Source organism: Lepidochelys kempii, chromosome 6 (genome assembly GCF_965140265.1).
Source record: "Lepidochelys kempii isolate rLepKem1 chromosome 6, rLepKem1.hap2, whole genome shotgun sequence".
Classification (NCBI taxonomy): Eukaryota; Metazoa; Chordata; order Testudines; family Cheloniidae; genus Lepidochelys; species Lepidochelys kempii.
Window position 1 is genome coordinate 31,223,991 of NC_133261.1, and position 24,255 is coordinate 31,248,245.

The 24,255-nt window shown below is 41.9% G+C and overlaps 1 protein-coding gene and 1 long non-coding RNA gene across 2 annotated transcripts in view; both read left to right on the top strand.

Annotated features, from left to right (window-relative positions):
- The first annotated feature begins 584 nt into the window (after window positions 1-584).
- KCNJ11 (potassium inwardly rectifying channel subfamily J member 11) lies at window positions 585-5,481 on the top strand. Its single transcript, XM_073347377.1, has one exon. The coding sequence runs from the start codon at window positions 1,366-1,368 to the stop codon at window positions 2,569-2,571; it is 1,206 nt and encodes a 401-aa protein (XP_073203478.1). The 5' UTR covers window positions 585-1,365; the 3' UTR covers window positions 2,572-5,481.
- Window positions 5,482-9,925: 4,444 nt separating this feature from the next.
- LOC140912650 (uncharacterized) overlaps window positions 9,926-24,255 on the top strand; it is a 56,051-nt gene continuing 41,721 nt past the window's right edge. Inside the window, exons 1-2 of the long non-coding RNA XR_012159332.1 lie at window positions 9,926-11,172; window positions 21,066-21,105. This is a non-coding gene — a long non-coding RNA (uncharacterized lncRNA). The remainder of the gene's footprint in view (window positions 11,173-21,065; window positions 21,106-24,255) is intronic.

The window sequence follows — 24,255 nt, forward strand, 5'->3', positions numbered from 1 at the left end:
TAACTTAATCAAAACGTCAACTTTTTTTTTAATTGTACAAGATACAATGTTTGAAACTGATAGAAAAAACAAGATTGGTTCCCCAACATACTGATTTGGGATTCAGAGAATCATGGTGCTAAAAATTATCTTAATTTTTAGGTTATAAATGAATTTGCCAAGTGACCTTTGTCTAGGTCTGCATTACCCCAATCTGTTCTGCCCCTGATCTGAACCGGTTTACGAAGTGCAACAATTTGACTAGAAACCTCCCCCTGGAAAAACTTGCCAAACCTCCCTTTAAAAAACATTTTATTTATAATCTTGCCGTGTTCCACTGCTAAAAGGAAACAAGCCTTGCACAGAACAGAGCTAGCTTTCAGTGCAGCAGCAGAATGTAAATATAAACAGAGCCAAACCACCCCTTTTTAATTGCAGTGCGCAGCATGCGTAACGATGGGGATTTTTTGTTTGTTTGTTAGAAGACCATCAAGCTCAAGCCCCAGAACGGCTTGCTCCACCAGGAGCCTGGTCACTAGGGCAAGGAAAGCTGCATTGCACGGCATTAAAGCCGCGGCTATTCCCTGGTGGTCACTCCATTCTCCTTCCCTCCCACTCTTTCCTCGGCTAGCTTTATTTACACCTGGCTGGCGGCAGATTTCCCTTCTGCTTCGAGCAGGCTGGCGATGACCGCAGGGCACTTTCTGTCCCCGAGGAAGGGCACACCCGGAGCTGGTGCAGGGAGAGCGCTGCAGGGAAATGAGCCGACACTCGCAGGCCCACAGGGACCTGCACGGTGAGGCCCTTTGCGCGTTTCTCCCCGCCCCCCGGCTGAAGGAGAGAGGATTTGTGCGTCCCCTGCTCGCTCCGCCTCGTGACACCCGCTCTCTCGGTGCCCCCCCCCGGCTCCGCTCCATCTACCTGAGCCGGGAATCTCTGGCGCCGAGGCGCCCCCTGGTGCTCCCCACCTTGCACTGGGCGGCGCAAGAGCGCTGCAGTCGTGCCGAGCGCAGGGGGGCTGAATGCACCTCTCCGCGCATCGTCCCTTTCACGGGTGGTGGGGGGAGCTCCCCGCCTTTGGGGACAGGCCCGGGCGCAGGCTCTGCATGCCCGAAGCCCTGGCTGCTGCAATCCGGAGCCGCGCACCAGATGCTAACCCTTTGCCTCCCCGTTTCCTATCCCCACCCTCCCGCGCCGCTCCCGGGGCGGTGATTGGCGTGAGCAGCTGGGGCTTGCCCAGGACTGGGCTGCGGGGCCGGAGGAAGAAGGCAGCGGGGCCTGGGAGCGGAGCCGGGGAAGGGAGAGCAGGAGGGTGGGGAGCATCCGCCTGTGCCGGTCTGCTCGCCGGAGCCGGCATGGGGCATTGCTGAGCGCCCCGGGGGAGCCATGCTGTCCAGGAAAGGGATCATCCCCGAGGAGTATGTGCTGACCCGCCTCGCCGAGGATGTCCCGGATCACGCCCGCTACCGCGCCCGGGAGCGGCGGGCCAGGTTCGTGGGGAAGAGCGGCACCTGCAACGTGGCCCACAAGAACATCCGGGAGCAGGGCCGCTTCCTGCAGGACGTTTTCACCACCCTGGTGGACCTCAAATGGCCGCACACGCTGGTCATCTTCACCATGACCTTCCTGTGCAGCTGGCTGCTCTTCGGCATGACCTGGTGGCTGATCGCCTTCGCCCACGGGGACCTGGACCACAGCACGCAGCTGCAGGCAGGGGGTAGCCGGGGGGCTGGGGAGGCGGAGGCCGGGGGGTTCGTGCTCTGCGTGACCAGCATCCACTCCTTCACCTCCGCCTTCCTCTTCTCCATCGAGGTGCAGGTGACCATCGGCTTCGGGGGCCGCATGGTGACCGAGGAGTGCCCGGCCGCCATCCTGATTCTGATCGTGCAGAACATCGTGGGGCTGGTGATCAACGCCATCATGCTGGGCTGCATCTTCATGAAGACGGCTCAGGCGCACCGCCGGGCCGAGACCCTCATCTTCAGCAAGCATGCCGTGATCGCCCTGCGGGAGGGCAGGCTCTGCTTCATGCTGCGGGTGGGCGACCTGCGCAAGAGCATGATCATCAGCGCCACCATCCGCATGCAAGTGGTGAAGAAGACCACCAGCCTGGAGGGCGAGGTGGTGCCCCTCAACCAGGTCGACATCCAGATGGAGAACCCGGTCGGGGGCAGCAACATCTTCCTGGTCTCCCCGCTCATCATCTACCATGTGATAGACAAGAACAGCCCCCTCTACGACATCTCCCCCCAACACCTCAACCACCATGAGGACCTAGAAGTCATCGTCATCTTGGAAGGGGTGGTGGAGACCACTGGCATCACCACCCAAGCCAGGACCTCCTATCTGGCTGACGAAATTCTCTGGGGCCAAAGGTTTGTGCCCATCGTGGCTGAGGAAGATGGTAGGTACTCAGTGGACTACTCTAAGTTTGGCAACACGGTGAGAGTACCCACCCCCCCTTGCACTGCCAGGCAGCTAGAGGAAGACAGGAGCATCATAGACTCCATCCCATTGTCACCTAAAAGCACCAGCAGGAAGAGGTCTTTCAGGTTAAAGCCCAAATTTACCATAACTGATGAGCCTTCCTGACACCCTTTTAGAGGAAAGATGCAATAAACAAGAACACTGAGATGGCCTCTTATTTTTCTTAGCCAGGTTGGTAGCACAAGGTGTGTGTAATATTATTTATTGCAGGATAAATTAAAGTTAATTTTATTTTTTTAAAGGCGTGCAACATTTTTAAGCAACATTGGGTGTGGAAAAATTTTATTCTGTTGCTTGTAATTTCAGTTCAGACTGTCTTGTTTATTTGCATGATCATTTTGGATGATTTATGCACACTGAATAATGCCTTTTCTTGAAAAGTAAGTTTATCTGTAGCCTATCAGGTTGCATTATTTTTGGTCTTGCAATGCCCTCAGAAAGTTAATGTTTTAAAACTGGTTTTATAAGCAATCACAATACAGGGAAAAAAGTCTTCAATTATAATTATTAAAGTTAAATGGAGTTTAAATAACAACAAAAAGACCATGCAATAAGATTTGCACCCCAAAAAAGTCCAGATGTGAAGGTGTCTGTTTAGATTGTGGTGCTTTATGTCTTAAAGAAATAAACTTACAGATTTATTTAGTCCATATTGTATGTTTGGATCTGTTGATTGAAAAAGCAATATAAACTGCATGCTTTTGTTAATTTTAAAACCATTTTACAAAATAAACATTTAATATATTTAATATACATTTCTGACAGTGAATGATGCAACTATGGCTCTAAAAATATTTTGTCTTTACAAAGAACAGCAGATATTAATTGCTATGACGTGAATGAAATGTACTGTACATAGAAAAAAATGAAATATATTAAGTGACTGTATGTAAGAAAACAAACAAAAACCCTGCCACAATGAAGTAGGACACTTATGAAAATTCATTTCCCAGTCCTACACATCAGAGTAAATGCCATCAAATAAGATGTAAATTAAATAAAATCAGAGATCTTATGTAGAAAGTCATCTGCAGAAGAGCAGACCCAAATTACATTGAACAGTATTTGCATGCACTCAGCAACACCTGTTAAAAAAATTTCAGGTTTAAAAGTGATGTTAATGTGATTTGTGGTCATGAAAAGGAGGGACTTCTGGGACAATGCAATCCACTTTCTGGGTGCCATGTCACCTTTGTTTCCTTTTCATTTAGGGTCTGAGCCTAAATTCCCCTCATACCTTAAATTCTCCTTGCCTATATTGAATTTTGTGTGAGCTGTTAATACAGGATCAGGCACTTAATGGAAAACAAACTATCCATATTCATACAACGAATTCACTCAGTTTACAAATAGAAGAGAGAAAACTGGATAGCCAGTCCCTATTAGCCGGATCCTGTAAATCCTCTACAGGAGGAACCCCCCATTAACAACAATAGCATTTCCATGTGTGGAAGGCTTACAGTATAGGACCCTGATAATGCAATTTACAATATATTGTTTACAAATACCTCAAATTGTCATTGAAGTGAAAGGGAATTTGGTCTAAGCCTGAACAGAGACTGGGCCCACACTCGTTACAGAAGTTGTTTGGTGTTGATATTTCATAAGAAACTGTGAAAGGTTACATTACTAACGGTCTTTCATTCAAAGGCATTTCAGTGGGACAACTCTTTATCTCTTATGCACTAAGACAAGACAACCCCGAAAGCAATTTGTGTTAGCGTTGCTCTGGTCAGTTTTTGTAGACTTGTCAGTATCATAACACATTCGCGCAAGCTAAGGTTAAAAGGGAAAAGGCAAGTTGCATATTCACGAAATAAGAATCTATGGTAAAATGAAATGCAATTCCAGACATAAAATCTCAGTCCATTTTAGAATATTAGAAATACTATTTATATTGTTAATAGTTGCATATTTTAGCAATATTGAGGCTTGCACTGGCCCTATCCAGGCTGCCAGCTAAATGAATGCTAAGGAGCATGTAAATATGTGTCTAATTTTCCAAAGGGTTAACAAACTTTTCATTATTTGTACAGTGCTAAAAGTATACTAGGTGTTTCACAATGAGAAAACAAGGTCCCTGTCCGGAACAGCTTATGATCAAAATAGGACTAATGTATAGCCACATGCAAGGAAAATTTGAACATATACATTTTATATTTTGGTAAAATAAAAACAAATGCTACATTTTTTAAAAAAAAAATAGGAAAAGCCTAAAAAATGTTTCTGGTGGTGAAGTTACTTTTTTGAAATTCAATTTAATTGCAAAGTTATTTGCCTACCCTTTGTTTTACTTACTGTGCCATTCTGCTCCTGAAAGGTAGTTCTGCATGTTTCTCCTAGGTGCAGGTGGAAGGTGTATGCCCCTTTGAAAATTTACTCTTCTGTTTGCTACCTGTCACTATCCTACCATCCTGTCATTATAAAATGCATAGATAAATATCACTAGGGGAATTTCAGATGACCTGAAAAGTCATTGCCTTTTCTCTGTTGTGCCTTATATCAGTGTATAAGAGATACTTGTAGATGTTTATTGGAAATTGTTTGGAAGCTGTTATTACACTAAAGCATTTTTTAGGATTTGGCCTACGTGAGAAGCAATTTAAGCAACACTACCATGCAAGTGCCCGTGATTATTCTTCCCTCAAGGGAATCTGTATTACTCAAGCTACATGGATTCTCTTTGTTTTCTGTGAGATGAGGAGGGCAAAGCTGGGAGGAGGAGCTTGCTGTTACTGAACTGTTTTCAGGACCATCTTTTGTGTATCTTTAAAAGAAATCTAGTTTTCTCAAGTGTTGGAGTAACAGATGCCAAAGAAAGGAATCTCAAGGAAGAGAATGAAAAGGAAAGGAATCACAAAATAATGGTTTCTGTGGCTTTAACCAAGATTTTCATGAATTTAACCAAGACTTTCATAAATCTGTTTCCAGTCTTTTATTTTTCTCAGTTTAAATTACCTTCTTCTTTAAAGGTTTTAAACACACACAAAAAGAATTTTCAAAGTCAAATGTCATGGGGAAAAAAGGTAAATGTTAAAAAGTGCCTCCAGACATTAAAAATTTGTGAAGAACATTTTATTTTGTTGCCATCAACTGTTATTTACAAGGGATGTGAGAACACCCAAAATCTGAAGCTTTCTGTGAGTTTGGGTTTACACTGACCAAGCACATTCTCTCTTCTGAGTGATCCGGTTAGAGCTTTAGTGCTATCATTCTGTATGGAAAAAAACTTTATCTTAGCATGAAGCTAAATGACTTCTTCTATAGTCCACGAGTGGGGGTTTTGAACTGTCCAAGAGTACCCTGGGTATCTGATGGGAGTAATCCCTAGCAAGTACCCTGAAGTGGCCCACTAATGGTTATTAAGTTATGAGAAGCTCACAGTTCATGCTGCCTAGTACTCTATTTGGCAATATTGAACAGGGTAAATGAAACTGTTTGAATGATGAAAGAAAGGATCCAATTCTGCAAACATGGACACGAGAAACTTTATTCACAAATACATTTAGTCCCATTTAACTCAGGATCACACCCTGAATAAGTTTCTGTGAAAAGCCAAGTGTCATGACTCAGATATTAATATAGCAATAAAGGGATGGAGAAGATTCAATTTAACAGATGGGATTACAAGAAAAAACAGGTGAATCATGTTAAAAAATCAATTGAAGGCTAGTCAAGGTATTTGTCACAGTTTTAACATAATTTTTATTCACTGTTAATAAGAATAATAAGCCCTGTTGTGCCGTCAGTTTTATGCAGAGCTCCCCATTGAAATCAATAGGCACTATTTTTTTTAAATGATAGCATTATAGAGCCCAATATTAGTTATAAATGACCCTGCCACAAAGCACTGATGGACAAGTCATAATAATATAGTATGAAACACAATAAAAATCTCAATATTACAATATCTGCAACAAAAAATATTAAAAACCAGAAGCAAATTCAGGCAGATGCATGTGGTGGCTGAGAAGGTCAAATAACCGTCATAGCAAATATATTTTTAAATACTTCTTTAAAAGAATATGATGGGGGGGGGGAGGAACTGAGACAGATATCAAGGAGGAGTAAGGGCCATGCCTGGGCAGTCACCACAGCAAAGGCTTGATCAGCTACTGACCTAAGCTGAGATGACTGAATACCGAAAAGGTGGATGGGATGATCAGGAGACAGGAGCAGGTACCAAATAAAGCCAGATCCTACATAATGTAATGGGCTTTGATTTTGAATTGGCCTTGCTGGTTTTTAATCTATCCTTTATAGAAGTCATAATAGAGAATGCAGGTCCAATGTAATATGATCACAGTTGCTCAATCCAGTGAGTAAACGCATTGCTGCATTTTGCACAGAGGAGCCCTGCTGGAAATCTTGTTGGGAGGGAACTGCAGTAGTTGAGTCTCATTGAGTGATTGGCTATTTATTCCTAGTTAATAATGTAATACTAATTATTAATCAACAGAATGCGCGTTGAAGTTGTAATTGTTTCTTTAAGCTTTTCCCTATCCCCCTCTCTCTCTTTCACACACACAAACATACGCTGGTTCAGTATTGTAGCACAGATCTGATTTTGTGAAAAAAGCACTGAAGAATTTGTTTCCAAAAAAAAACCATAAGAATGTCATAGATTTCAGCAACACAGAAAACAGTTATGTGAAATATCAAGCCTCTCACCTGACACTGATTCTTATTAATAAAACTTAAAGAATCAGTGGCCTATTAATATCTATTGGATACTAATAAGGTCTAGCAAAGCATCTTGTTTTGTTCATGTTGCAGGGCATTGTGGGAGGGAGTGTGGTTTAGATACTGGGGAATAGGTCAGGGAAGGAGTCAGTAATCCTGCACTCTAGTCCCATCTCAGTTATTTACTTATTTGGTGCCTTTGCTGTAGTCACTGAAGCCTTAATCCTGCAAACTGTTCTGCACAGGTAGATTCTGTGTCCACCCAGAGCTCTTTGCCACCCTTGCTGGAGGGGTCTGTGCGTATGTTTTTACAGAAATGCTCTTAACACGCAGATCACCAGTGTGTAGGATTTGCCTCCGTTAACATATCTGTAAAATGGTGATAACCATTGTCTGGGTGTTTAAACCCCAGTTATCACCATCCTGTCTGAGCACTTGCACACCTCACACAGTCGTTGTGAGGCTTAGCTGATGCTTAGCAGTCTGTGAGCTTTGGATGAAAGACGCCCTGTTAGTTGTATTAATTAATATATGTACTGTGTCTCCACGCCCCAGCTCGGGGCAGGGCCCTAGTGTGCCACAAACAATGAAAAAATGACCCTGCTCAAATGTGTCTACAAGCAAAGGGTGAGGCAGGAGACAACAGCTGGATACTACAAACAGACAGGGAGCACAAGGGAATGTTGAGACAGCCATGTGATTAGTGACTAAGCATCAGTCATAGCATATCAGCTGCCTACCCACAGTCAGGTAGTTTGTGGGTATCACAACACAAGTGGATTTTCAGGAGGATAGAGTAGTGGCTTTGTGGATTTTTATGAGTTCCCTCCAGAATGAAAAGAATTATTAGGAACGATGGCTTTGGAGGTGGGACAAATGTGGATGAAGCCTCTGCAGTTGTAGGTCCCAGAGGCAGTGTGATGACTCTACTAGGGAGTGAATCTGCTGCTCTTCTGACCCTTGCACTGGTGGGCTATAGGCTGCCAAGACACGCAGGTTCCATGCCACTTGTGGGATGGTTGCAGAGAGAGGTAGGGAGTCTGAGGGTGGTCACAGAGGAGTGTAAAAAGGCAGTTGGAGACTAGAGGGACAGACTGAAGGAAGCTGTTCCTGGGCAGCTAGGCTGTGATGACTGAAATAAAGAGAGGAAAGCCTGTCTAGTGGTTAGAGCAATAGTTTGGGACTAGTGCCATATTCCCTGCTCCTCCACAGATTTCCTGTGTGACCTTGGACAAGTCACTTAGTCATGCAGTGTCTCAGTTTCCCATCTGTGAGACTGGTATTTTAGTGCTCCTTAACCACACAGGAGTGCCATAAACATAAATACATTAAAAAGTGTGAAACACTCAGATACTATGGTAATGTGGAGGCGGGGGGACATAAGCTCGGTCAGTCCCTGTAAAGCAGATTGCCTGCTTGCAGCTTGTGACTCCCTCTGCTGAAAACCAGCAACATGTAATATATATAGTGTGAATGAATAAATCACACTAGAAGATGCCGGACTGCATGAACTCCAATTTCACTAGCAATGGAATCTGACCTGCTGCAAGGCCCTGAAATTAAAGGTAAGAGTAAATGATTCCCCTATAGTGCCCCCTCTGTGTATCATCTTCCCTCAGCAGTTGATGCTTTGGGGCTAGGAACAACAGGGAGAAAATAAAATTTTATGTTTTTAACTAGGTGGAAGATGGAAGCAATGAAAGCGAAGCGGCCATGAGGATGGAGTGACAGGACTTATGGGAAGAAGAGATTTTTAAATAACTGGCATTTCTCTTCCTCACCCCCTCCTCTCTTGCAGTGCCACACTTGTGTTTCCTCTCAAATTTGTGAGATCAGAACTGATTAGTGGTACTCTCTGCATTTTGACCTCACACACTGGCTTACATTCAGTCAGATATAACTGCCCCAATCTGAGAAGTGTAAAAGGCCATGTCCACAGTATACAGAAGCATAACAGGCCTGATACAAAGCCAATGGAGGTCAATAGAAAAACTCTCATTGACTTCAGTGGGCTTTCGATCAGACCCAAAGGGCCTCACCTGTCTAACTTCACACAAACATATAGTCTCATTGAAGTCAGTGGTGGGAAGGAGTTAACCCAAAGACAGAGAAGATGGAGGGGCCAGTCCTGCAGTCATTACTCAAGCGAAGCTCCTGCTGAGATCAATGAGAACTTTGCCTGAAGAAAAACTAGGAAAATATTTCAGGATTTAGGTCCTACAAGATTATGTGAAGTGTGTTCAAAATGTCTGGTGGGTGTTTTGTTCACTGTCTGTAACAAATGACTCTGTGTACTATTTTTGATGTTAGCAACAGGAGAAAGATACCTGATACAAACCTATACACCCTTGCCCAAGCTGTGCTATTAAAAGAGCAGAAGACATTCTTGAGAGTGTCTAGATATCACCATCTCTTAGCAGTTCTGGGGGTTTATGAGTTGCTGTATGCTACATGCAGCTCGGGTTTACCGTGACATTTACAAACCACTCAGAGGCAGAAACACAATAAAGCTTTAAAGAACTGTCACACATGTGAGTCTGCAATGACGGACTTGGAAGAATTTCCCAAGGCAAAGCATTTCCAGTCTCTCTTTACTCTGTTTCCTGTTTGTCTTCTGACACACCTATTAATACTGAGTTCAGTCAACAGATTAAAATATCTGCACTTACCCATAGACGCTAACTCTTTGAGGGCTCTATGTTTCCTACCTGTCTCCTTTTCTGCCAAGGATAGGGGGGTCTAGGTGATCCTGCCCTGCCCTGGGCTGTAGCCTGTATCCTGCATCCCGTCAGAGCTGACCTCTCCAGTCCTGCCTAGTGCCTTTCTGGAGTGGGAGAGGAGGGCCGGGGGACCCCACCACCAGACTGGGCTCAGAGGAAAACTGCACTCTTCCCACAAAGCCAGATGAGCTCCCAGTGGGACACTGGATATGGGAAGCAAGGGACACAGACCATTCCTTTCACCTGTTTTTGTCAGCCTAGCTCTCTCCCTGAAGCCTGATGGGGCAGCAACTGCTGCAAACATCTCAGAAGGAGAAACAGAGCTGAAGGAGAAAGTCACCCCAGAAATCAAATGCAGCCCTGGGACATGCCTGGGAATTACATGGACACATTTTTGAGCTGAAGTATTAGTCAGAAATTTGAAATAAAGTCTGGAATTTTCCCCAGCAAAGTTCTGCAGCAGGGAGGTCTGGCTTAGCTGCCAACCACTGAGGAGGCAGAAAAATCTGAAGTGAGCTGTAGGGGGTGGGACATTCCCCTGTGTGGTGTTCAGAAATCACTCTGGGACCAAGTTGTTTGAAAGAGATCCTCTCCACTCCAACTGCCCCTAACAGAACATGGGCTTCTGCAGCACCCCACCCCAACCTTCCTGTCTGGGAAGCTAGTCCACTTGAAGGGACAGTTCCAATGCCTGACAGGTGGTGGTTCTGCCCCCAAGCAGGCTGAAATACCCATTGTAATGGATCTATGGACCTGAGCACTCAAAAGAAATTTTCTAGTAAGCACAGAATACATTTTCCTAAAATGGTTTGGCGGGGATAGGGCCTGCTGCAGAGACACGTGTAGACTGAGCATTTGGGAAACCCTTGGCCAAATCCCACAGACTTGGCACCAGCTGCACAAAATTCTCCTCTCTCAGTCTGCCAGCCATGGCAACATGGCTGCCCTGGTTTCCATGGTACCATTGGCTCCCAGGGCTATAGCAGCAGCAGTCTGCGATCCATGATATAGTGGAGGACACTGAGGGCTACGTAATGTACTTCTGAGCAGAAATATTTTTTTATTTACATGGAAATGGACTTGCCTTGGAGGGGGCAAGGTGCTTAGCCCCTTTATCCTGAAATCTCCCTGCTTTCTAACTGCCTAGTGACCAATGTGACCCTTCCCTTGTCTTGGGAGCCTTTCTGAGCATGCTCTCTTGATCGCTGGCCTTTTTAATCTGGGAGAGTGAGCCAGCTGTGCCCCTAAAAGAGCAATTTTGTCTTCAGCAACTACAGGCTGTAACTCCTCACCTTTCCAGCTTGTGAGTATTTAACTCTTTTTGTATGGTTTTTTTCTTTGCCCTGAGAAGCTGGTAAATAATCTCACAGATATGTAAATAAATTGAACAATGTCTTTTGTTTGAGATCCTGTTCATTTAAGATAATTAAATTTTTAACCCCAAAAGCTACTGGAATGCACACACAACACTGGGGTAGGATGTGGGTGGCTACTACTCTCAATACCCCTTTGCTGATTTGGAGAATTAGCCCTGGAAGGTGTTTTTTGGGGTGGAGATGTCAGTAACTCTGCTGTTGGGTTGAAAACAAGTAGCTTGGAAGACAGGCTGAGTGGGAAGACAAATTGAAAGGCAAAAGGGTAGGGATTGGCAGTAAAGGGAAGATAGTGGGTGTCTGGTAAAGAAAAGGAGAGAACCAGCCTGGGGAGTAGGGGTAAGGTTAGCATATTTCCCAGGTGGACTGTAGATCGATAAGGGAATAGGGAGAGGTCAGTGAATTGTCCAGAAAATTGTTTCTCTGAAGTGATAGTTATTTTGATAGGGAGGGTCACAAAAATAAAACCCTGTTAATGTATTTATCTACTCTGTAGGAGTAACATTGAAGACTGTGTTAATGTTAGATAGATTCAATTTACAGTAATTGTCTGAAGTCTGTAGAATTTGCAGTAGGAAACTAGAAACCATAGGGAATAGGCAAAATCTTGTTGGAAATTTACCTATGACTGTTACAGGAAAACTGAGACCCTGTCTACATGTGAGCATTCCACTGTTAGAACTGTCCTAGTTAGTACATTGTGCTTATGTATATGGTGCCTGAAAGATATCTTTGTTTAAATTAATTTCTATAACTCTTAGAGTGTTTCTTCAACAGCATAAATATAATAAATAAATATAAAAGGTAAAACTGTTCAATTTCACTTCAAAGTCCTGTTACCTGGGGCTAGAAATTGTAACTGGCTACATTATACTCCAAAATATTCTGAAAACATCATGAGCATTTGTAAGAAGGGAGAGCTCTGTTGCTACACCAAAAGTAGTCAGCAGTGGGATACAGTCAAGGGGACAGCTTTACAAAGGACTTCAGGTGCCTAAAGATGCAGATAAATGCATAGAGGGATTTACAAATACACCTAAGCAGGATAGGCACTCGACTGCCATTGAAAATCAATTGGTTTGACACTGACATAACATCAGTGCATAGTAGGGTTTACAAAAACACCTATCTTCAATCTTTACGCACCTAAATATCTTTGTAAATCTGGCCCTAGATCTTTTCATCAGACTCCCCCTATGGAATTTCCATATAGTCCTGACTGAAGCCTAAAGTTGTTCCAGCACAATATAAATGCGGAGAGCAGTGGCTAGTAACATTGTTTGCCCTTCTCTGGGGTCAGTCTCTGTAGCTGGGAGGCATAATGTACACCCTCCTGCACCACACTTAGGGGATCCAGCCCGCTATCCATAAAACAAAAATACTTCTTTTTCTCAAGTTCAAATATTGCCCTATCATGCCTAAAAGTAAAACAACCCATACATTTGTTATACATACCTGGGAGTTTTAGGTACACGTTTTTTGTAATGGGCTTTGTCAGAGTCTTGTGCAGCACCATTAAACCAATCTTTCTGCCATAATCTAGAACAGAGGCTATTAGTTGAAGATTAGAAGACATATAGAAAAAGCCCCTTGTATCCTGCTTTGGCTCTTGTACTGATGAACCCTTTTTGATTTTACCATCTTCCTGAAACCAATGGACCTGAATATCTTTGGGATAGAAGTCCATGATTTTGCAAGTAAGGGAAAGCGTTTTCCATACTCCGCATCATTTGGACTAAGAACAATGCTTGTAATTCTTGGAAAACCTGCAAAAAGTGTGGAAATAAATAAATATGTTTAAATCTATAAAAACAAAGTTAAACTTCAAGGAAGGTACTAGGTATGCTGTAGTATGTGCTCATGATAGACATATAAAGAGGAGTGTGAAAGAATTTTATATCAAATAAAAAAGTAGCTACAGAGTCTGATATGCAGGAAGCTGGAAAGCAAAGATTCAGTGCTAATGAAGAAGTTGTTAATGAAAAGAGAGATTTTGCTCTTCTTGGCTTAAAACACATTGCACAAGGGATAACTTCCCAGACTCCCTTTTATACTTGTGCATTATAAACATATAAATAATTTTTAACTACCAAGCTTTACTAAAGAATAATTCCCTCTGATCTTTTTGGTACAGCTCTCACTGAGATATTCATACTTTTATTCTTCTAAAAGATATGGATAGGGTAATGTTCCATAGCTTCTAAGTGTGTTTCTTTTCTCTTTGTTGTTCCTAAGAGGCTCTTGAAAGCTTGAAGTTAAGCTGAGGGATTTGGATACCTAGTTCCCATTAGAGTTAATGGTAATCAGATATACAAATCCCTTGGCAGCTTTGAAATTTTTAGTCTAAATCTTTCTCTGCTGAATATTTTTCCTCCCTTGCACACACTGGTTTGCTATTGTAGGGTTGCTTGCAAGAAATCTCTGGCTTTTGACACTGGGACAAATTTTTGAATTTAAGCTTTACATGTTTGAGATACTCTACATACCTACTCCACTCTACATACAAGGGGAAGGGAGCAGAACCTTGCGGAACCAGACTGGATGATGAAGAGGACAGGAACAGCAGTTCTACTGCAAGCTCACTCCTTATCCTCAGCCCACACAACACCCCATGTTTGTTAGGGGTGGGCTCTGTAGAATAGGAGGAGTTGTACTATGGTTGGAATAGCCAGGGTGAAGCTATGCTCAACAGAATTTCCCCACCAGAGTCACTGATCAAATATCCATATGAGAGTTAATGCTGGTCCCAAACAGCATCAACTTCCATTCTAGGTCTGAGCCATGCCCTTGTAATGTGAAACAGAAAAATGGAGAGAGCAGAAGTGCCTTGCACAAAACCAGTCACCTTTTAAATTTTAGGGGACAAGCATTTCTTATAGTTTGGTTGCAATGGATGACTTCAATAGTGAACTCTAATGCATGGTCCTCAGGTTCAACTGTAAATGTCACTTGGCTTTCTCTGTGGTACAGATTTGTTGCTGTATCAAGCTGAGGTTTTAATTGCAGCCTCGGTGAGCTCTTCAACAACTCTCATCCAGCACACCTGACACTGTGCTGGATAGTAATTTGTCACCTGGCAAGATAATGTGACAGCCTCCCACTCACAGAGATACTGGGCTCACATACAATTTTTGAGGCTTCTGGAGTAAATACTGCAAATAAAACAACAAATAAGGCAAAAGGAAAATGATTAGGAAGTAAAAGAGCATAGAAGTAAAAGTAGAGACTTTCCACTATGTTACTTGCAGTATTGTTGTAGCCATGTTGGTCCCAGGATATTAGAGAGACAAGATCGGTGAGGTAATATCTTTATTAGACCAATTTCTGTAAGAGAAAGAGACATGCTTTTGAGCTACATAGAGCTCTTCTTCAAGTATAGCTTTTCGAAGACTAAACTAGGGGTGACATCATGGTGGAGGTCTACTATAAAGTACCAAATCAGAAAGAGGAGGTGGATGAGGCATTTCTAGAACAAATAACAGAAGTATCTAAAACCCAAGACCTGGTAGTAATGGGAGACTCTAACTACCCAGACATCTGTTGGAAAAGTAATACAGCAAAACATAAAATGTCTAATAAATTCTTGGGATGTATTGGGGACAACATCTTTATTTCAGAAGGTGGAGGAAGTAACCAGAGGAAACAGCATTTTAGACTTGATTCCAGCTAACAGAGATGAATTAGTTGAGAATCTGACAACTGAAGTCAATTTTAGGGAGACTAATCATGACATAATAGATTTCATGATTCTCAGGAAAAGAAGGAGTGAAAGCAGCAAATTAAGGACAATGGACTTTAAAAAGCAGATTTTAACAAACTCAGAGAACCGGTCCTGTGGGAAGAAAATCTGAGGGAAATAGTTGTTCAGAAGAGCTGCAGTTTCTCAAAGAGACAATATTAAAGGCACAACAGCAAACTATCCCAATGTGAAGGAAAGATAGGAAGAATAGTAAGAGGCCAATATGGCTCCATCAGATCTTTAATGACCTGAAAATCAAAAAGGAATCCTACAAAAGTTGAACATGGACAAATTGCTAGAAATAAGGACAAAAGAATAGCACAAGCATGTAGGTAAAAAATTTGAAAGGCTAAGGCACAAAATGAGTTATGCCGAGCAAAGGACACAAAAGGCAATAAGAAAAAGTTCTACAAATGCATCATTCTGAATGATTTCTATGTAAATTAGACTTCCATTGTTCCTGATTCCACTATGCTTAATTTACACAGAAGACATCTGTGACATTCCCTCCTGTCTGGGCAGACCATATGGCCTAATATCAATGAGCATCCATAACTCCTTATAAAGTGTTAATACATACATTTCACAATGATATTAATCACCAGTTTGTCATTAGCTTTCAGAAATGACCTCACTCTATATATTTGTATAATACAGTAATATTATATACAATCAGTTGATTCAGTTGCTTATCACTTCAGTTTCAGCCCCCCTGTCTTTATAGATCAGTAAACTTTTGCATGTATTCTTTCAAAAGTAAAACCCAGGCCAAGCTTCTCTCCTGCATGTTTCTCACTTATATTCGGTTCCAGAGACTTCAGCTCCCACTCTGTCATTGAAGGACCTATCTGTCTCAGCTCATAAGAGTTCTATGCCCCTGTGTCTGGCTAGTGATGGATACCAATGGTGGCTTCTCTCCTTGCTTATATCTTCCAAAGTTCAATTACTTTGTTTCAGGAGGCAGGATGACCTCATACTGTTCTTCCCTTCCTGTGAGCTAAATACAAGTTGGGACAGACTGTTAAGTGGAAGGGGTAACACACATTGAAGGTAGGCACTTGAAATGAAGTGGGCAGTTGGGGGGTTAGGATTATTATGCATAAAGGGTTTGAGTGGGGACAGTTACCAAGTTTTCATTCTACTAAAAGAAAATAAATAACGCTTTGAGATTTTAAGTCACTCAAATTTTTCAGCATCCAAGCACATTCTCTATACTGGTGTGAGCCTTTAAATTTAGCTTCGCATATGAATTTATTTCCAAGTTCCTCAACTTTAGGACAAAATGTTAATGTACTGGTGCAAACGAAAAGCCCCTCTGGTCCCTTAGTCACATCACTAATTAAGGGTTTCTCTGGCACTTGTTCATCTTTATACCAAACCAAATCAATTGTTTCAGGGAAGAAAGAATTAACTGTGCAAGTCAAAGTTAGATGCTCATCTGGTCTTGGCACATCTGTGGAACACAGCACTGGATCCAACACTGGCACAGTTTAGAAAGGAAAACAATCAGATTTGCACACTTTTTAAAATGTGATGAACAATATATGTCTCAGTCCTATAAAGTGCTGCATCTCTCCTGCCAGAAACCGCACGCTATCAGCTCTTATGCTGGGGCATCTCTTAAAATGACAACTGTTGAGGTTTTATAAGGGCTGATGCATTTTCCCAAGTTTCATAGTTTCACTCAAAAGTAAAACATTTTACATTGTGCCAAATGAAATGCTGTCCTCAGGTACATCAAATAATGAACTTAAAAAAATCAAAATCACAAAGTAAATGTAACAAAGGTCAAATTTTAGTTTCTCACTGATGTATTCTATATGTATTTGTAAATGAGATATTTTCTGATGTCTGTTCAGGAAAAATCAAACTGCCTCCCACCAGTAAGTATTCCTTTGAATGTCTATCAATACTATATACTTTTATTTAGAACAAAATACTCCCAAGATTATGCTCTGAATCACAAATCACAACCTACAGATCTGAAAGCTAGCATGGAAAATAGACTGTGAGCGTGCACTTTGCAATATGCGTTTGAAACATCCATATGCAGTACCTACAAAGAGATGCAGTTTTTTATACTACAAGGCTCTACTACTCACCTATGGCTCTGAACAGAAAGCAAATATTACATACCTCTAACTTTGGGCAGAAGTTTGCTTCATTGATACACTGAAGTGGCACCCTTACACACCTGTTCTGCTAAGCAGTCAATCCGTTTGAGAAAGCTTGACTATCTTCTCAATTCTAGACCTAATATCCTAATTTCAGAAGCAGAAACAAAAGATCAATTAACTGATTCAGAGCTTGGCATCAAGAATGCAATGTCAGTGACTGGGTGACAGGGTAATTCTGAATCTACATGTAACTCCTGCCATTCCAACATTGAATATGTGATGCCGTGACATCAATATCTACCTTAAGCAACTCAAACTTGTACATGTTGTCTTTGACACAGTAGAAAACTTCTGTGAAATCTAAGCCCAATATACAGTAGTCTCTGGTTCTGAATGAGAGTTGGTAGATGTAGATCTTATTCCAGTTAAAGGGGCCACAGTAGTCAAAGTTTAAAATAACAAATTTAAATGTCAAATTCTGTATTATTAAATGGAAGAGCAAATATATGTAGGAGTTTCCACCTGAATATTATCAGGTAATAAAATACTAGATCTGAATGTTATCGAATACTATCTTATTGACACTGTTCCACCAACTATTGTGTAGTATATTCATCTTTAAGTTCTGTCATATGCTGAATTATATCTGATGCAAAATATATATATGTGTGTGTGTACATTTACCATGTTCAAATAAAACTGTGTATCTCCCCTCAAGGAAAAATAAGGAATTGGGACTGCAGGGATGCTACCAGTCAGTAGTGAGGTCCATTGGCAAAGCTGGAGTGGGAACCTACCTACACCAGTCTGCTTCAAGCCATTGCTGCTAATTCTTCTTGCTCATAAGCATTAAGTTGTACAAAAATGTATGAAAAAATAGGGTTCATGCACACATCTACCAAATTAGAGGCACTGTTACCACAGAGTAAGGGTTGAATTGTGCCCTAACTTACATAACAAAAGGGAGCTGCCACATGTGTGTTCTGACCACCAGCTGAACCTGTGCCCATTGAAATCAATAGTCAAGCTTCCATTGACTTCAGTCATGTAAGATCAAGACCCAGGTCAGGATAGGGGGATGTGTTGTGAAATTCATATCGCTGCATCTCTGAGAAGTAGCAAAAGGAGTGTCACCAGCCATCATTTGCTAATGACAACATATATGCTAGTGATTTGGGTTTTTTCAGAGGTTAAACATGCCACCAATTCACAGACCATGCCCTCTTTAAGGTGGCAGGCCAGTATACTAGCCAGGCATACTTCCCACCATCTGTAATTCCTTTAGACTTTATGTCCATCTCAAGTGTACCCTTTGAGTTGTCCATTGCAAGACGTACACGATATTTAAAAGGACCTGTCATTCTCAAGTATCCATGTTTCTAGGAATTTCAAATGCAAACTAGGGAAGCACTTTGTGACTTTAACATCTTATACGGGGGAGGCGGGGAACAAGGAGAATGACTAGATACCAGGGAATTCAGTACTGATATAACAACATAGCCACATAGGCAGGACCTATTATCTTACCACCAGCAATGCTATGTGTTCAGATCAGGATAACTAAAGCCCAGAGGTCACCCAGGAAAGGAAGCCGGGGACAGAGCAAATGGCTCTTACCCTCAGAAAAAAACACCCAGCCTCAATACCATGAAGCAAAAAAATAAATTGCTGCCTGAATTTCCCACCATGCGGATTTGCTGTGTGGAGCGAGACTCAATATTCATTTTGATAAATGTTTTATTGTAATGCCAGCTATGAACCTGTCAACAGGAAACCTACTGCACTTGCAGAAGCTAAACCAACTGCTTCACATACTCTAAAGCATTTTGCTTACCTGTGACCGTCAGTGTTCTTGACTGAACAGCAGGACATTGCTGAAGGGCCTTATGTGTCACTTCAAGAGAGCGCTCTGCCTCGTCAAGCTCATGCACGTCTGAAGATACACGAATAGTGCATGGAACTTCGAAAGTGCCATTACCTAGTGACTTCAAATGTATCTGAAACTAAAAATTATTTGACGTAGTCAGGAGAGCAGCACTTTCCGCATCTCCTTCGAGGGCACCCTTTTCACTGTTCCAAGAGTACATTTCTCCTTTTGTTCTTGTTGATACTTTTTTAGAAAAAAGACTACAGTTAAGGGTTTTGTACAAAAGCCTGAAATCTGGCAATGCAAAAAAGCATCTTCCAAATGCTTCACTTCCACATTCCTTACGAATGGTATTATTGTCGACAGGGCCGGCCCACAACATTTTGGCACCTGAGGCAGGGAGCTCAAATGACGCCCCCATGCCCCCTCGCTTGGGCCAAAACTTTGAAACTCTGGGTCCTAGTGGTGCCTCACCTCCTCCCAATCTGGCACCTGAGGTGGCCACCCCAGTTCACCTCATGGTAAGGCCAGCCCTGATTGTCAGTGGTGTGATGGGTTGGACCCCATGTCCGGGATGCCACTTGATGTGCTGGAGTCCCACTGAGCCCACCCTTTCCACAAGCCTGGATTTCCTTACCCTGTTCTTGCTGTGCCAGGCTCTCAAGCCTTCTCTGACACAGACACAGGTAAGGCCACACCAAGCTAGAGACACAGAATGCAGCCAGCTCTGTGTGGGAAGACGCAGCTCAGGGATTATATCCAGCACTCACATGCACATCCCTTTTGGGGTGTAAACCCAAAATAATATTGTCTTGCGCTGTAGAGAGAAATATGTACAGTGTAAGCTCATAAAAATCGCCCCCTCCCTCAATGTGGAGAGAGATATGCACAGCTTCTTGCCCCCGCCCCCCGATATGAATTGCACAAACTGGGTTATGTTATAAACAAGAAATAAGTTTATTAACTACAAAAGGTAAATTTTAAGTGACTATAAGGGATAGCAAACAGAACAAGGCAATTACTGAGCAAATAAAACCAAACACGCAAACGAAGCTTAATACACTCAAGACACAGGTTACAAAATATGCCCAAATAAATGTGTTCGTCTCTAAGGTGCCACAAGTACTCCTCGTTCTTTTTGCTGATACAGACTAACATGGCTACCACTCTGAAAGGTTACAAAATGTAATTTTTAACCCTAAATGTTGTTTTAGGCAAGTGGCAGAGATTCTGTAGCTTAGAGTTCCAGTTATTTCTCTTTACAGATTGGACCCCTTGTCTCAGCCTGGACTCAGCCATTGCCTTGCCCTCAGCTCAGTTCCTTTGTCTCTTCAGATACTTTCAGCAGTCTTTCTTCTTGGGTAGGAAGGCAATGGAGAAAAGTCCTATTTGTCTTACTCCCCTGCCTTAAATAGAATTTACATAAGGCGGGAAGCCTTTGTCTTCAGTGGAAAAGTACCAGCAGTGTCCAAGGTGGTACTCTGTACCAGGTGACATTATCCAGTGACCTAGCAGTGTCAAAGCAACTCTGAAACCAGGTTTATTTGCCATGTCCACAGGAAGGAACTCCCAGAAGATGGGAGATCCACATCTTTAAAGACTCATTGTCTTTTCCTAATGGTCCATCAAGGGTGATTGCTTACTCTCTGGTGGGCGTCTCCACGTATAACCACGGTTGTAATTGTTACATAGTCAATATTCCTACACCCAGATACAGAAATGATACATGCATACAAATTGGATAATCACATTCAGTAAATCATAACCTTTCCAATTATACCTTACATGAGTCATCTTGTATAATATCTATCTTAGTTATGCCCTATTCATATCATAGACATATTTCTATAATTAATATGGAGTGTCACGTCACAGGTGGAACTGCAAGGAAAAATATGTAAATTAGTTGCTTGGTGCACCACATTATGAAGAAAGACAAGTGAAAAAATTAACTGAAATTTTTCCTATCTCTGCAGCATAACATTACACTGTATTTCAATACACTAAAAACCTATCAAAATCAATTACATAAGAATAGAAGAATGGCCCTACTGGGTCAGATCAAAGGCCCATCTAACACAGTATCCTGTCTTCCAACAGTGGCCAGTGCCAGGTGACCCAGAGGGAATGAACAGAACAGGTAATCATCAAGTGATCCATCCCCTGTCACTCATTCCCAGTTTCTGGCAAACAGAAGCTAGGGATACCATTCCTGCCCATCCTGGCTAATAGCCATTGATGGACCTATCCTCCATTAATTTATCTAGTTCTTTTTTGAACCCTGTTATGGTCTTGGCCTTCACAACATCCTCTGGCAAGGAGTTCCACAGGGTGATTGTGCGTTGTCTGAAGAAATCCTTCCTTTTGTTTTAAACCTGCTGCCTATTAATTTCATTTGGTGACCCCTAGTTCTTGTGTTATGAGAAGTAGTAAGCAACACTTCCTTATCTACTTTCTCTACACCAGTCATGATTTTATAGACCTCAATCATGTTTCCCCTTAGCCCTCTCTTTTCCAAGCTGAAAAGTCCCAATCTTATTAATCTCTCCTCATACGGAAGCCATTCCATACCCCTAATCATTTTTGTTGCCCTTTTCTGAACCTTTTCCAATTCCAAAATATCTTTTTTGAGATGGGGCAACCTCATATGCACACATTACTTAAGATGTGGGCATACCATGGATTTATATAGAGGCAACATGATATTTTCTGTCCTACTATCTATCCCTTTCTTAATTATTCCCAGCATTCTGTTTGCTTTCTTGACTGCCGCTGCACATTGAGTGGAAGTTTTCAGAGAACTATCCACAATGACTCCAAGATCTCTTTCTAGTGTGGTAACAGCTAATGTAGACCCCAGCATTTTATATGTATAGTTGGGATTATGCTTTCCAATGTGCATTACTTTGCATTTGTCAACATTGAATTGACATTTTGTTGCCCAGTCACCCAGTTTTGAGAGAATCTTTTGTAGCTCTTCGCAGTCTGTCTGGCCCTTAGCTATCTTCAGTAATTTTTTATCATCTGCAAATTTTGCCACCTCACGGTTTACCCCTTTTCCCAGATCATTTATGAATATGTTGAATAGGACTGGTCCCAGAACAGACCCATGGGGGACATCACTATTTACCTCTCCCCATTCTGAAAACTGATCATTTATACCTACCCTTTGTTTCCTATCTTTTAACCAGTTACCAATCCGTGAGAGCACCTTCCCTCTTATCCCATGGCAGCTTACTTTGCATAAGAGCCTTTGGTGAGGGACCCTGTCAAAGGCTTTCTGAAAATCTAAGTACACTATATCCATTGGATCCCCTTGGTTCACATGCTTGTTGACCCCCTCAAAGAATTCTAGTAGATTTGTGAGGCATGATTTCCCTTTACAAAAACCATGTTGATTCTTCCCCAACAAATTATGTTCATCTATATGTCTGACAATATTGTTCTTTATTATAGTTTCAACCAGTTTGCCCGGTACTGAAGTCAGGCTTACAGGCCTGTAATTGTCGGGATCACCTCTGGAGCCCTTTTTAAAAATTGGTGTCACATTAGCTATCCTCCAGTCATCTACTGTAGAAGCTGATTTAAATGATAGGTTACAGACTACAGTTAGTAGTTCTGCAATTTCACATTTGAGTTCCTTCAGAACTCTTGGGTGAACACCATCTGGTCCTGGTGACTTATTGCTGTTTAATTTATCAATTTGTTCCAAAACCTTCTCTAATGACACCTCAATCTGGGACAATTCTTTAGATCTGTCACCTAAAAAGAATGGCTCAGGTTTGGGAATCTCCCTCACATCCTCAGCCATGAAGACCGATACAAAGAATTCATTTAGTTTCTTCACAATGGCTTTATCGTCCTTGAGTGCTCCTTTAGCACCTCGATCGTCCAGTGGCCCCACTGGTTGTTTAGAAGGCTTCCTGCTTCTGATGTAGTTAAATGTTTTATGTACTTATGTTTGCCAATGCTGCCATATTTTAGATTTTAATTTTTTATACTGATAAACCATCCAGTTGATTTCCCTTGATTCAAATCCCTCAATTGTTTTTTTTTCTTTCTTATCCATAGTTCTTGGCAGATAAGTGACTATATGGTCAGCTACTTACAGCCTCTGACTTTTCAGTCTGTTACATGAATCTCTCTCATGAAGGCAGTGATTTGGGCAAGAGTTACTTCTCCCTTTGTGTGTGTGTGACAGTCAGTGTTTTTTCTGCACAGTTACACGAACAAAAATGGATCATCATACTGTTAAGAGTTACCACTTTAAGTTAAAAGAAAAGGAGTACCTGTGATACCTTAGAGACTAGCAAATTTATTTGAGCATAAGCTTTCGTGAGCTACAGCTCACTGCATCCGATGAAGTGAGCTGTAGCTCACGAAAGCTTATGCTCAAATAAATTTGTTAGTCTCTAAGGTGCCACAAGTACTCCTTTTCTTTTTGCGGATACAGACTAACACAGCTGCTACTCTGAAACCTGTCACTTTAAGTTAGTTCCAGTTACTATTGATGCTGTGTTTGTGTGGAAGAATTTCCTGCTACTAAACCAATAAAAGGCGACTTTAAGAGCAAATCCTTATGTGACAGTATATGAAAGCAGAGCATTTCTTACCAAGCCTGTCATTTCTCCTAATTGATAGCTATCATGTTCCAGGTTGTTTAAAATGTTCTAGTCACATACAATATGACCCCAATTTTTCCTAAAGGGCTTCAGAGGCACCTGACATATTTAGCAAACGTTTTTTTCATAAACAAGGGAGCAAAAGCATGGTGTGCACGGCTCTTGGGAGATGTGACTAACCTTCACTTAATGGGTGAGTGGATAATGAACATTCTAAGGTTTGATTATTGTTAGTTTGTTTTGATTATTGTTAGTAGTGTTAAGGCTCAGAATTCAAGCATTCACAAGAGCTACTAAGTTGCCATTAAGATATCCTTAGCACAGTGCATCTTTAAAACTACTTACTTTTCTTCAAACACCTACAGTACACGAAAGTACCCAAACCGAGCACAATAATACAGGCTATTATTGTTCCAATGACTGCTCCAATTATACTGTTCAAATCTGCCTTGGGGGCTGTGAATGAAAAAAATAAAGAAAATTCTGATTCTATGCTTGTTCGTATTAAAAAAGCAAATTTAGTTGACTGCACCTACACTTTCACAGTAAGTGATTAACTGGTTATTTTTCTGGCTGAGTATTTGAAATTGATGTCATAAGAAAGTCAAAGTAGGAGCAAAACTTCTACTCGCCACTACACTACTAAAGAAAGCACAGAATAACTGCCA